The 12,404-nt window shown below is 48.3% G+C and overlaps 1 protein-coding gene across 1 annotated transcript in view; it reads right to left on the bottom strand.

Annotated features, from left to right (window-relative positions):
* Positions 1-287: 287 nt before the first annotated feature.
* The window catches only part of LOC144145003 (uncharacterized), a 74,242-nt gene continuing 62,125 nt past the window's right edge, over positions 288-12,404 (bottom strand). Inside the window, exons 10-15 of the mRNA XM_077676503.1 lie at positions 11,184-11,411; positions 7,329-7,472; positions 7,212-7,272; positions 5,911-6,699; positions 2,418-2,659; positions 288-492 (exon numbers count right to left, since the gene is read on the bottom strand). Coding sequence (XP_077532629.1) covers positions 329-492; positions 2,418-2,659; positions 5,911-6,699; positions 7,212-7,272; positions 7,329-7,472; positions 11,184-11,411 — 1,628 coding nt within the window. The 3' untranslated portion in view covers positions 288-328. The remainder of the gene's footprint in view (positions 493-2,417; positions 2,660-5,910; positions 6,700-7,211; positions 7,273-7,328; positions 7,473-11,183; positions 11,412-12,404) is intronic.

Raw genomic sequence — 12,404 nt, 5'->3', positions numbered from 1 at the left:
GAGAGAGAGAGAGAGAGAGAGAGAGAGAGAGAGAGAGAGAGAGAGAGAGAGAGAGAGAGAGAGAGAGAGAGAGAGAGAGAGAGAGAGAGAGAGAGAGAGAGAGAGAAAACTTTATTAGGAACAGATGGGTTAAGGAGTCGCGGTGGCCACCAGGCTGGTGGCGACTAAAGCAGCTCGTTCAACCAAGAGCTCTTGGGTGGCCAGGTCGGAGTTGCCCAGCGCCTCCTCCCACTTCTCGCTGCTGGTGATTGGGGGGAAAGGGTCTTGAGGGAGTGCGGTACATTGGAACAGGTCCGACACCTTTTATTGGTCACTGGCCCGGTGATGACTAGGCAGACACTTCCCTCGATGCACTCTTCTCTTTCCGCAGCCGTTTGGCGGCCCTCCACTGCAGGAAGCATTCCGCTGACCACACGAGGCCGATAACGAAACAAGCCGTGCCGAGCAACGTGTAGAGACCGGCGTACGATTTCCTCCGGTCCCTGTAGTAGCCTGGGCATGGGGGGGAGAAGTACGAAGGAAACATTCGTTTCAACAGCGAAGCTGTCCTTAGTCGACGCTTTCATGGGACGAAATGTGGCAATGTGGTCACAGCGATGTTGAGAGCGCATAGCCTATATAGACCACTAAGCACACATGCAGAAAGTTACAAGAGCGCTTGCACGAGACGCTTAAATAGGCAAACCCTTTTTTTAAACTATTAAATCTGGTGGCAATGCTCATATTTTTAAACATTGTTGAGCAAAAAAAAACACTAAGTATATTTGAGGCAAGACATCATTGCATAGGTGATATTTGCGTTGTTCTTTAATTAAAAATACATGGCCGCTTGATTTTTGCAGTAGCAAATGGAAATACGCTATGAAAAAACAAAAAGCGCTCGCGGCCCCCCTTCGTGGAAGTTTGATTTTATTTGATTTGATTTTATTCTTGCGCGAAAAAACAACAAACAAATCACTTTCGCGCAAAGGTAGCCGGGAAAAAAAGCCGTAAAAACAGCTTGACTAGCCCCAGCCCCCCGGTGCAGACAGGCGGCAAGCGGCATTGGCCAATATTAACAAAAATCAACACAAACAAAAAATGCAACGTATATACAATATATGCAGTGACTATAAACAGCACTCAAAATACATACTGAGCAGGGTTTGGAAAAGCAGTAAGCTTACGAATACAATAGCGAGAAAGAGGAATATATTTATCCTTATTACAACATCATTTGTTAAGTGTAAAGATGCTGCGTAGACGGTTAAAAGAAATGGTAGAAATGTCTTGGTAATTATTGAGTAAAGACGGCAATCTGTGTCGCAACATTTGTTCTCCGTAATTTGTTCGGCATTTTTTTTACTTTCCAGGTTTCAGGATTGCGGGTACAATACATTGGAGAGAACTTTTCTAGGCTGGCCAGATTAATTAGTGAACCGTTATTTACTACTGCTTGTTTGTAACATCGGCAAAGTTTATAACTGTAAATAGAATCCATGCGAATAACAGTTTTTCAGGTTCAGGAGTAACGGAAGGTTCCAGCAGAAGGCGCGAGCAGTGAAACACGGCAAAAATGAATCGGCGCGAACGAGAATCGACCTGCTGGCTTTGAGGAGTTCTATGATGCTTATCCTCGCGATTAGGGAACGTCAGGCAGCTCTCGCTGTTGATGTCGCCTTTCTCGACGTTAAGTCAGTGAAGCTGGGCCAACGTTTCCACTTGCGGTAAGATAACGTGGAGCACGGCACGTTAAAATTTTCTTTAAATTTTTACGTATGCTTGCAGCTATTTATTTTTCGACTGAAAATAAGGCGGAAATTTAGGAATGGCGAGGGGGTGCTGTGGTCATGCTGGACGCACCTAATCAGCTTAAACTACAAATACTCAACTATCGCTTTTTATTATGCGCTTTGAATGTCGTGTCGTCTCTCCTGAGCCGCCTTTTTTAGCAAGTGAAGTAGAGCATAAAATATCGACAAGCCCAAACCTACACCCAATAATACCTTCCATTATAAAGCTTCCATTATAAGTGATACCTTCCAATTATAAAGCTTCCAGTGACATCAAAATATATATAATTGTTGTTTTTCCCTGTGCTAGACAGCGCAAAGCACATACCAAATATCATAGAATTTCAGAGAACGCTTCACGGCAAGCGAATGTCTAACTATACTGCTTTGTCATTTTTACAGCGGAGCTGTCTATATCGCTAGTTTGCAAATATTTTTGCGTCCGCGAACAGTGTCGCGCCGACGAAGAATTCAGGATCTTGCGACGCAGCCAACTTTCTTGTGAATGAGCTCTCGATTTAACGTAGGCATCCTGAAAGAAATCATACTGAAATAGCACGCCAAGCCAAGTCCTGGGCTTCCAATCCCGAGTATTCGTGACAGGCCACGGGGCCTGTTTCTTAACATAGTTAAAGCCGAGCGTACCGATGAGCAGCGGCCTGGGAAGGGCCACGAGGCCGCAGACGAGCGACTGGAAGCTGAACGCCAGCGGCAGCGCCTCCAGGCCCAGGTACTCCACCGTGATGACAGAGAACAGGATGATGAGGCTTCCGCTGGCCAACCCGAACACGACCGTAACCAGGCCGAGGAGCGCCAAAGAGTTGGCGTACATGAGTCCCACGAGAGACGACGCCATTATCAGGAAACCGATTGCCATCACGTCCCTCCTGCATCGCGGTTCATGGGCAGTGTCTTTCAAGAGGCGGTAGCGTTGTATGGCGTAGAACACTACATCCCCTAAGTACCAACGTTGCTCGTTGCTTTGCCCCGGCTTAAAAGTGGCACGGCGTAAAAGTTGCGCGGGCCAAAAAAAAAGAAAAATTACACGTCAATTTCAAGACGCCTGCTTCAAACTACCTAAATATTTCAAAGGTATAATCAAATTTAAAACAATTCAGAAACTGTACGATTTTTACGTTCGGCATTAGGTAGTTCTCATTAAAATCGGCGCAAACATTGCCCCTTTGTTGAGCCCTGTTGACTTCGGGGTAGGATTTTTTTTTTTTTTTGGGGGGGGTGGGGGTGGGGAAGGGGTGGTACGCGAGGGAGGGGAGGCTGTTCCATTGGTGGTAGATGTACCCGTGCAGACAGTTTCGGCTAGAAACAAAAGCAGATAGCGTTCAAGGCACCTGAGGAATCTCACGTAGTCTGAATTGACCCCACGGTGCTTCCCCTTAAGAGGCGCCGAGATTTTCGGACGCGCTCAGCAAGCTACTTTTGCTTCCTTCGTAAGGCGCATGCACAAGTATTGCCCACCACAACAATGGAAGCTGCACTCCCACAGCCGCCGTCTACCAGCCCCGTTGGGCTATTTTAATTCGTACTGGCTGGGCGTCGGAACTGTAACGCGAAGTGGTTCGAAGCAGGGGAAGAAAAAAAGGAGAGGGGGGAGATGTGGGCGCCGAGTGGTCTCAAGTCTTAGTTGGATTACTCTGCTTTGCCCTTTGTCCCAAAATGCAGGAAAAACGGAACAAAAATAAAGCACGTGGACAAGACTCTGACTTTAAACTATGTTTAGTTTATAAAGGACTTAATAACCAGGAACCGTTTAACCCTCTCCCTAAATATATATGCAAACCAGGGCCGTAACCAAGGGAGGGAGGAGGGGGGTTCTGACCCCAGTCATGGCATATTCTCTCTCCAACATTTTCGGTGATCCGAAAATGTTATACTGTGACGACTCCTGTCGACCGACTGCCTCTCCAGCGATTGAAACGTGTGCTGCCCCTCCATGTTCGTTAACTCCATGCTCAGACAACGCTGCCTCACGTGCGGCTTGCCGTTCGTGCCACCCTTCTGTATACCCGACACCCTGCCTCCAGTTCAAACCGCTCCTTTCTGCAATAGAGAAACCGACCAGCGCTTGCGCTCCTCGCACCGACGTGTCATGTTGACCATTAGCCCAGCGACCGAAGCCTCCCACGTGCCCCCTGTCGAAGCCGCCAGCAGCTCCGAGCCGTCCCTCTCGCCAGCGACGGCCCTCGAGGTCCGACCATTCCCATCTTACCTGTATCGGGGTGACATTTCCACTGTTATGACGTCAGGATCCCCCCCGTAGGCAAGGGTCAGGATCTCGTAAGGAATGTACAGATCCCCACGCAGCATTCAACGTATGCACACAACTCGTGTTTGTGCCCTCAACCAACTACGAATAGAATGGATATAAATTGCAACTGGGGTTTAAAACTTCACGAGAGCGATTGCCCTGAACGTGAAAAACTATTTCGCTGACAGTCGTGAATAGGTCCTCTGATCACGGTGGTAGCGGGATGGCGAAGGCAGCTAGCTGCCACTTATGAAACGCGGGGTCGTCGCTAGCTGGGTCGCAAAAGTTTTAACCAGAACTTTTATGCCTTACCTTAACAGTAATTAAATATGGGACAAAGTTTTTTCTCGTCGAAAAAGTAATTCGAAAGAATCATTTTATCATAGAGTTATAGCAGAGCGGAGAAGCGGTCCCGGTACTGCGCCCGGTACACGATCGTTGCACCTGCGCATGCGCCCAGCGGGTTTCTCCCGCTTCTGCACACGCGCAGTGGCGCCGGTCGGCTACGGGGCACCGTACTGGGACCGCTTCTCCGCTCTGCTATAACTCCCTATTATATGTCACCGATGCGTATGATTCATATGCTAAGCTAAGCTACTATAGATTCTCAACGTGGCCACCGCTGTTCCCGCAACACCGACCCCCACCCCCACCCCCCAAAAAAAATTCTGGGCACGTCTCTGATGCAATCAACACAAACAACGCAACCGAAAATTACACAGAGCTTTTACTGTTCCGTGCTCCTATATAATTCCGAAGAGATTTTCATCGCGCTTCTTTAACGGACCACACAGACAAAATAGAAGTTTGTTTGTCTGTTTTTTCGAAAGATTTCAACGGCACATAACAACCAGACCAATTTCAATGCGACCTCTAAATAATTACGCTAGACAACATGGAAAACAGACTGAAGAGTACCAGCCACTTTCTCGCACTGCGGCCACCGCGCAGACCCCACGCACATTATGTGGAAATGCCAAAGAAAACCACGGAGCAAGACCCCTCTACCCCCATAGATATCAACCACCTAGAGGACTGGGAAACTCTTCTGCGCAGCTCTGATCCTCTAACGCAGCTACGCCTTGTCCAGATGGCAGAAGAAGCCGCCAGGGACCAAGATCTTCAGGCTGACTAACGCGGCAAAGAGAGTCCAAGCTCTCTACTTCTCGGCAAATAAAGTTCTTTCTCTCTCTCTCTCTCTCTCGCACCGCCCCTATGACCAGCTAAGGCATCACTTGTGGTAATGGCGGCCGCCATCAAAAGCTAGTGCCAATGAGCATGATTGTGCAACTTTAATAGTGCTTCCAAGCATTCAAGCAGTTTCACAAACTGCTTGAATGCTCCCGCAAAGTGAACACAGTGATTACTTTGTTCTCGCTACCTCCCTAACGATAGTGCTGCTGTCGTTGCACAGCGTAAAGTTCGGGGTTTCTCGATATTACTGTTTTTTTTTCTTGGGGAAAAGGGGGGGGGGGGGGAGTTATCCAACGTCTTTTGTAATCACAATGCTACTGAACTACTTACAAAAGGCTAATTCCTTCGAGTAAAGCAATGATGTCTGTTGTCTCCATATCATCTTTAAAGTCTCGCGCTCTGCGACAAAAGCCCGCTTTATGGTAACTTGTGATCCTCAAGTGCTCTGTCTAAAACGGCCCTGCCTCCTGTATTAATAAGGGCAAAGGATCCTGCGCAGCCGCTTAACGTACCCCCTCAAACGCTCCAGCTGAAACGGACCGAAACCTAAAACACCTTTGTCCGTTTTCCACACTGACACTTTGCTCCGCTCATACGACCTGAATAGAGTTACTTGAACGAAACGCAATGAGCAAACGCGCTGAGCGGGGGCAGCGCAGCAATACCGTGGACTCGTACCTGTGGCACAGCTTCCGGTCCGACAGCTGGCCTGAGACGAGTCGACCAACGACGTCGCCCGCCCCGGAACAAGAGAACAGAAGCGCCGCTTCCCACTTGGCCAGTCCTTGTCCGATCGCGTGGTCCGCGAGAGTCACGTTGTACAGTATCGAGACGGACGTGAACACGACGCCCGTCAGCGTGATCACGTAGTTGATGGGCCTCTTCAAGAAACTCAGCTCCTTGAAGAGCACGGACCAGAAAGGTGCTTGTTTCTTGACGCGAGCACTGCCGTCGCCTTGCTCTTCTGCCGTTGCATCCAGTCGCTGGTGACCTAGACAACGCTCATTTGCCTTTCCTTCGCTGTCGTTCTGTCCTTGTGTGCCACATCCCTTACAGTCTTGCAGACAATCTCTAACACCTTCCAGTTCAACTTCCTCTTTTGGTGCGGTCAGCGGGATTCCGGTTGCTTCGTCCCCTGTAGCGATGCAGTGGTCTCCGGCTCTGTATTCGCTGCGAGTGATAGCATCTTTACACACACCGACGTTGCGGGATGGTTCGTGCGCTTCGGCCAGCGCACTTTGTTCGAGCAGTTTGTGGCGTTCCGCTGACGACTGAGACTCCCGGATGAGGTCCTCGGGACTCCGTATCAGAAGGGAGCCGGCGACTGCGTTGAGAGTCAAACCGCCTACGACGAGGAAGGTTCCGCGCAGACCGTATTTGTCGTTGAGGTAGACTACCACGGACGGAAACACGAAGGCGATGAGGCTACCACCGGCGTAGCTGATGCCACTTCCCGACGCCCGGAACCTCTCGGGAAGAAAAGTTGCGAGGTTAGGGTTGGAAAATGGCGGTGAAAGTGCTCTGTCCTTGCACGACCCCAACTAAAACACAACTAATGCCCCCCCCCCCCCCCCCCCCCGAAAAAAAAAAAAAAAAAACAAGCCAGGAAGAAAAAGGCCGCATATATGTTTGTTGCGCCACAGGTGAAAGAATTTTATGGCCTATGTTTCGTTAAATCACCTAATTTTACGGCACGCTGTGACTAAAACCGCGACAGTAGTAATTATCGTTAGTTAGGTTACTATACTGATTTCAAGTACATAGCCTGAAGCCACGTTTCTTAATTTCTATCAATGGCAATTAATTTTTATATTTACTAAAAAAACTGTCTTTCCCAGCTATTTTTAACAAATTCGCAATAAACACGCAATCCTAATATAACATGTGCCAGTTAATGGCTCCAGTTGAAACCAAAAAACATAAGGAGCACATACCTCAACAACAAAATGACGCGAGTTCGCCACTCTAAAACTACTTACTTTTTGAAGTACGTGTTGATTGCAATGGCGTTTGACGGAAAGACGAGGCCTTGTCCAATAGCTGCATAAAAAATGGAAAACATGATGATTTTACCTAATCTTTCTTTTTTCCCTCACCGCTAATGACGCCGAGGCAGACAGTGATCCCGACAAGGTCGTAGAAGACCGTGCACAGGAGAGCTCCGGCTGCTGTGAGCAGACTACCAGCCAAGGACACCGAGCGCAGCGGGAGCTTCTTGAGCAACACGCCGGACGCAACGCCTATACGGAAAAGAAGATTTCACAGATAAAATTTCCTGCCCATTCATTAGCTTTTCGTTTGGAAATAAAATACCGTGCGAGTCGAATACGGCAACGCAGTCACACAACAAAAAATTAATTAGAGGAACGCAGAATCTGGCACAGTACGAGAAGCATCAACTTCAGCATTCAGGCATCAGCCTGAACGCTGAAGTTGATGCCACCATGCACATGCCTAGACGGAAGAAATTAAGATCAGTTGCAAGCTATCTTGCCACAAGGTCATATGAATCCAGAGTCCAGACTCATATGAATCCAGCGCCGTCGTGTGTGTCTCTTCTTCGTTCTGTCCCCAGCGCTATTAACAATGTATCATCACCAACTAGCCCAAATGTCGATTTTACTGAATCCAGAGTGGCAATCAGTTTCTAAATACTCGTTACAAGGCAAGTGCTTAATTAGGATGTCCGGGTACAGCGAAAAAGTTATTGTTCGTTGCAATTAACCGGTCAGAAATGGTTTAGTAAAAAATGGCAATATCTTTCACAAGCTTGCTCTGTACAGCGAGATTACAAGCGGACATTGCACATGGCCAAAGGAAAAGTGTGGTGGAGGGTAACGAGATTGTAAAAAAGCAATTTTACGTTCTCACACAAACTAGAGCTATCTGTTAGTTATCTGTGGGTCTCCTTCAACATACCTTGACACTTAAGAGAAAAAAATTATGAGCCACTCCACTGTGATTTGATTGATTGATTGTGGGGTTTAACGCGCCGACGCAACGCAGGCGATGAGGCGCGCCGTAGTGGAGGGCTCCGGATTAATTTTGACCACCTGGGGATGTTTATCGTGCGCCGAAATCTCGTACACACGGGCGTTTTTGCTTTTCGCCTCCATCAGAAAAGCGGCCGCCGCGGCCGGGAATCGAACCCGCGACCTCGTGCTCAGCAGCGCAACGCCTTAGCCACCGAGCCACCGCGGCGGGTGCCACTCCACTGTGGGAAGATGGCTGGCCTGCGAACCTTTTAAGCACACGTCATAGAGGTAACACAGAATTTAGGTGGAAGGTACGACGAAATTTTATTTCCCTTGAGTCTTGACGGCGGTCATCCATAAGGAAGACACACATACACGCGCACACTTTCATTTTGTCTCTTAATCTTGAAAGTGGGGCCCATGATAACTAATCCACTCAAGATACTTATCCAAGTGATTCTACGTATAAGCTTGAGGTCCAAATCAATGTTTTGAACGGTGTGCGACTTTGGTGGTGACTGCGATGTCGTCAGATGGGACTGGGACATTGTCAGCAGCTAACTATAGGTCCTACCCGTGACTGAACTCGCGCACGTTAGTCGTGTCCGTGACGGCCCCGCTACTCTAGAAACAATAACCCAGTGCGCCTTTGAAAACGGTCTATGCAAATTGGTGCAGCAGTCTGACAGACTGTTCCGGAATGACCAGACCCATCCACGACCGATGTCAACAGTGCAAACTGTGCATTTTGGTGCCCCTGACTGAGTAATCTGTGCATTTTCTGAATTCGACCTCAAGACTAGAACTGCGTACATTGTGTGAATTATGACCTTTCCCTTTCTCCTCCCCTCCCCCATCCTCACTTCTCCGAAGGGCCTCATGGCCTCTCGTCTTAAAAGTGTTTCACTCACTCACTGGGACGTTCGTTTCACAAGGCCTCGCCCTACAGACAGCCTCGAACATCAAAAACACTTGGCACCTTAAAGGCCAACTGCACTCAAATTTTTCTTCGTCCAAATTTGATCCAAATAAGCAATCTAAGCTCTTAAAATCACCTTGGTGAAATCCTAAGCTTCGTAAACACACAGCACACTAGGTACCGTCGTTCAAAGTAGCTCCGTGCAGACGACGTTTGCACCTGGCGGAGAGTCGCCAAAACAAGTTCCGAGCAGCCTGTGACGGAGGTTGGGGACAAGAAACTCTATGGTTGGGGAACCTGTCCCGTGGAGCTCGCGCTTCTCCGGCGACTTGCACGGTGCTCCGCGCGGGCGCAGGCACGCGTTCGCCCGGGGTTTCTCTGCTACACCACCGCGCTGTACCGCCGTCACCATCACATGTTTCAAACTAACCGCATAGGTATCAATATCCGCCTTTTTTTTTTTCAGTGCAATAAAATATTTTAGAAGCCTACAAACTATACGCGCCCTTGCGAACGTTCTGGAACTATAGCAAAAATCTTTTTACTTGGAAATATTATTTAAAAAAACATATGGCATCTATCACAGAAAAAAATGACGTTTTTTTTTAATTTTTGACCACTTGCTCAGCGTCCAATATTAGCAATATTTGGGCTGGGCCAACGCCACCTCCATCCCTTAGACCTGTCCAAAGTTTTGCGACCTAACTATAGTTGTTGCACACGTGGGTATAAACATTTGTGCGACTTTTCCCTCACTCCCCAAGTGAACCAAAATCAGCCTTGGTCGTGGTAACAAATACATCCGAACAAATATCGGCCGTCGTCTTCGCGAAGTGCGGAAGCTAACAAAACTGCTCCTCTCATAAACAATAAACTTGATTTTTTTCAATTCCCAAATGAAGTATTTACTTTTGTTGAGCGCTAGATTTAGTTTACTTGGAAGGAAAATGTTTTCAACAGTACATGTCCCTGGTGAAAGTAGTAAACAGCGGTAGATAGGTAATTTTTTTTTTTCGTGTTTTAGTGCATCGTTTAGCTGTGGAAGTTTAAATCTCTTTTATAATTCGATTCGCAATGTGCTGCAGGGCAGAAAATACTGGGCTAATATTGACGACGCTGTTTGCACGTAATGTACAGTAAAAATAGTGATCGATCGCCACCCGCGTCCGGTTTATTCCCTTCAAATAGAGCGATGTGACAGCCGAGGCACCGGCTGACCAAATTTAAGCTGCTTTTCGATATCGTACTAGCAATATAGCTTTGTAAATCAGGGCCCGATTTTTTACTTGCAATGCCAAGGATTTCTACAATGGCAGTTATTCTGGTGGAAAAATAGTAACGCGATGTCGGAATCGCGGCTAACTCCATTATCCTCTGAAAACGTTAGTGGGAGTTCTGTGGAAATAACAGTGCGAAACGCGGCGCTACCACGCGCACTTTAAGGCGGCTCTCAGCGGCCGCCGGTTCTAGCGCGGCCGCTTCCGTTCCACCACGTACGTCACGTGCGGCCGCCGGTGATGGCTGCCTTTTCTATTCAGTTTCAGTTCCGAAAACGCCAATGTCGTGAGCAGTTTGCGTCGCTCGCGTTCATGTTTGAAGCGTAGTATTTTGCATTTCGCACTCTTTTTATGTGTACTATTAGGTGAAATTATTTTTACGCTGTCGAAAATTTGAGTGCAGTTGGCCTTTACCCATAGAAGTTCCGCTTTAAAGAGCGTTAATTGGTGTTTTTTGCCTGGAAGGACCTGGGGAGCCGAGGAGGGCCTGAAGGTTAGGCCGCAACGCCCGAAGAAGTGTTACGGAGCCTGAATAAATGTAATGGAATCGAAGTGAGCTGCCTGAATGCGAAGTTTAATACCAAACAAAATATTGCCGATCATAGTAATAAAGAGACGAGCTAGGCCCGTGCCCCCCGTTCCCGTGCCAGTGGCCTGTTTATTACAATCATCAACAATGTCCCGGAGCCAAGGTATGCCGCCTGAACATGAGCCCTGGCGTCCTAGGAGATGCTGCGGACCCGAGATCAACCTCGTACTCGGGGCTCAACGTAGGCTTACCGGACAAATTGATGACGGCTCCGAGGAGGCTGAAGGGCCACGAGGCGGCCTCCCGCGAAGCGCCCATCTCCGTCACGATGGTGACGAACACGATGCCGCCGCAGCGGTTGATTATCAGCGTCCAAAAGAGGCACCAACCGCACGCCACGGCCACCAGCCAGCTGCGAGCCGAGTCCTGGTACAGCTCGCTCCGCTTCGACGACGGCGGCTTCATGCTGAATACTTTTGCTCAACTATAGAAGACGCCGTGCTCTTCTGTTTGCCCATTCACTTGCACACTCACTACGTCTTATCCGGCTTAAGGGGGGCTGTGAAAGAAGGACAGAATTAAATCAACTAGATGAATCAGGCCCCTGGAAGGCTATCAAGAAGCACTGAAGCTGGCTAAACCGATTTTTAACTTGACGGCGGTTTTAAGGTTGTGCATGCATGAGGCTCAAGAGGCAGAAACAAGTGGAATTTAACAAGGAAATAAACGTAAGCGTACATATATGCACCAAAATCATCTAGAGCGAAGGCGTGTCTAGAAAAAGGGTGTTCGAGAAAAAAAAAACGCCTTATTTGCCTACGATACCCTCCACATACAGATTGAAATTCTGACCTGTGTATGCACATTTCAGGTAGGGAAATTTAGGGCAAATTTCCTGACGACTTCCGTCTCAGACAACGGTAGATTTAACACTGGGCGTCACCTTGCCTTCGATTACCATCACAGGTTGACAATAGCGGGCAAAGGCGTCATCACAGGCGCCATGGCAACCGCTCCAGTGACTACAGGATAAGCCATGCAGTGCCTCGCCGTACAAAAACAAACTATCGCTTACTAGTAAAAAAATGTTTTTCACAGCACCACTTTCCGCTATAATTTAAGCCCGCTGTGGAATCTGTTTTATTATTTTTTCCTTCCGTTCTCAGAAGCGGCCAATTCGGTGACGAGCTCTGTTTGGTCCACCGATGACGAAATACGCGGCATCCCAATGTGTTACGGTGTTTTACCCGTCCTCGCGCTTCCTTTTAACACCTTGGCGCTCCTGTACGGAAACAGCGTGCTTCACTGACGGGATACAGAGCCGTGACGGCTGGTCTGCACACGAGCGCAAAACTGACTCTTTGCAGAGATCTCTGCTAAAACTTGGCGTATGCGAGGAGGCCTGGGTGGGGCTTTTTAGTGTTCTCATTACTCTTGTTATTTCGCTCTTTTTCGCATGCGATTATTTCTCT

This window comes from Haemaphysalis longicornis, unplaced genomic scaffold (assembly GCF_048455015.1).
Source record: "Haemaphysalis longicornis isolate Haplotype H1 unplaced genomic scaffold, Haemaphysalis longicornis Haplotype H1 scaffold_7, whole genome shotgun sequence".
Classification (NCBI taxonomy): Eukaryota; Metazoa; Arthropoda; class Arachnida; order Ixodida; family Ixodidae; genus Haemaphysalis; species Haemaphysalis longicornis.
This window is presented reverse-complemented; position numbering and strand designations above follow the sequence as displayed.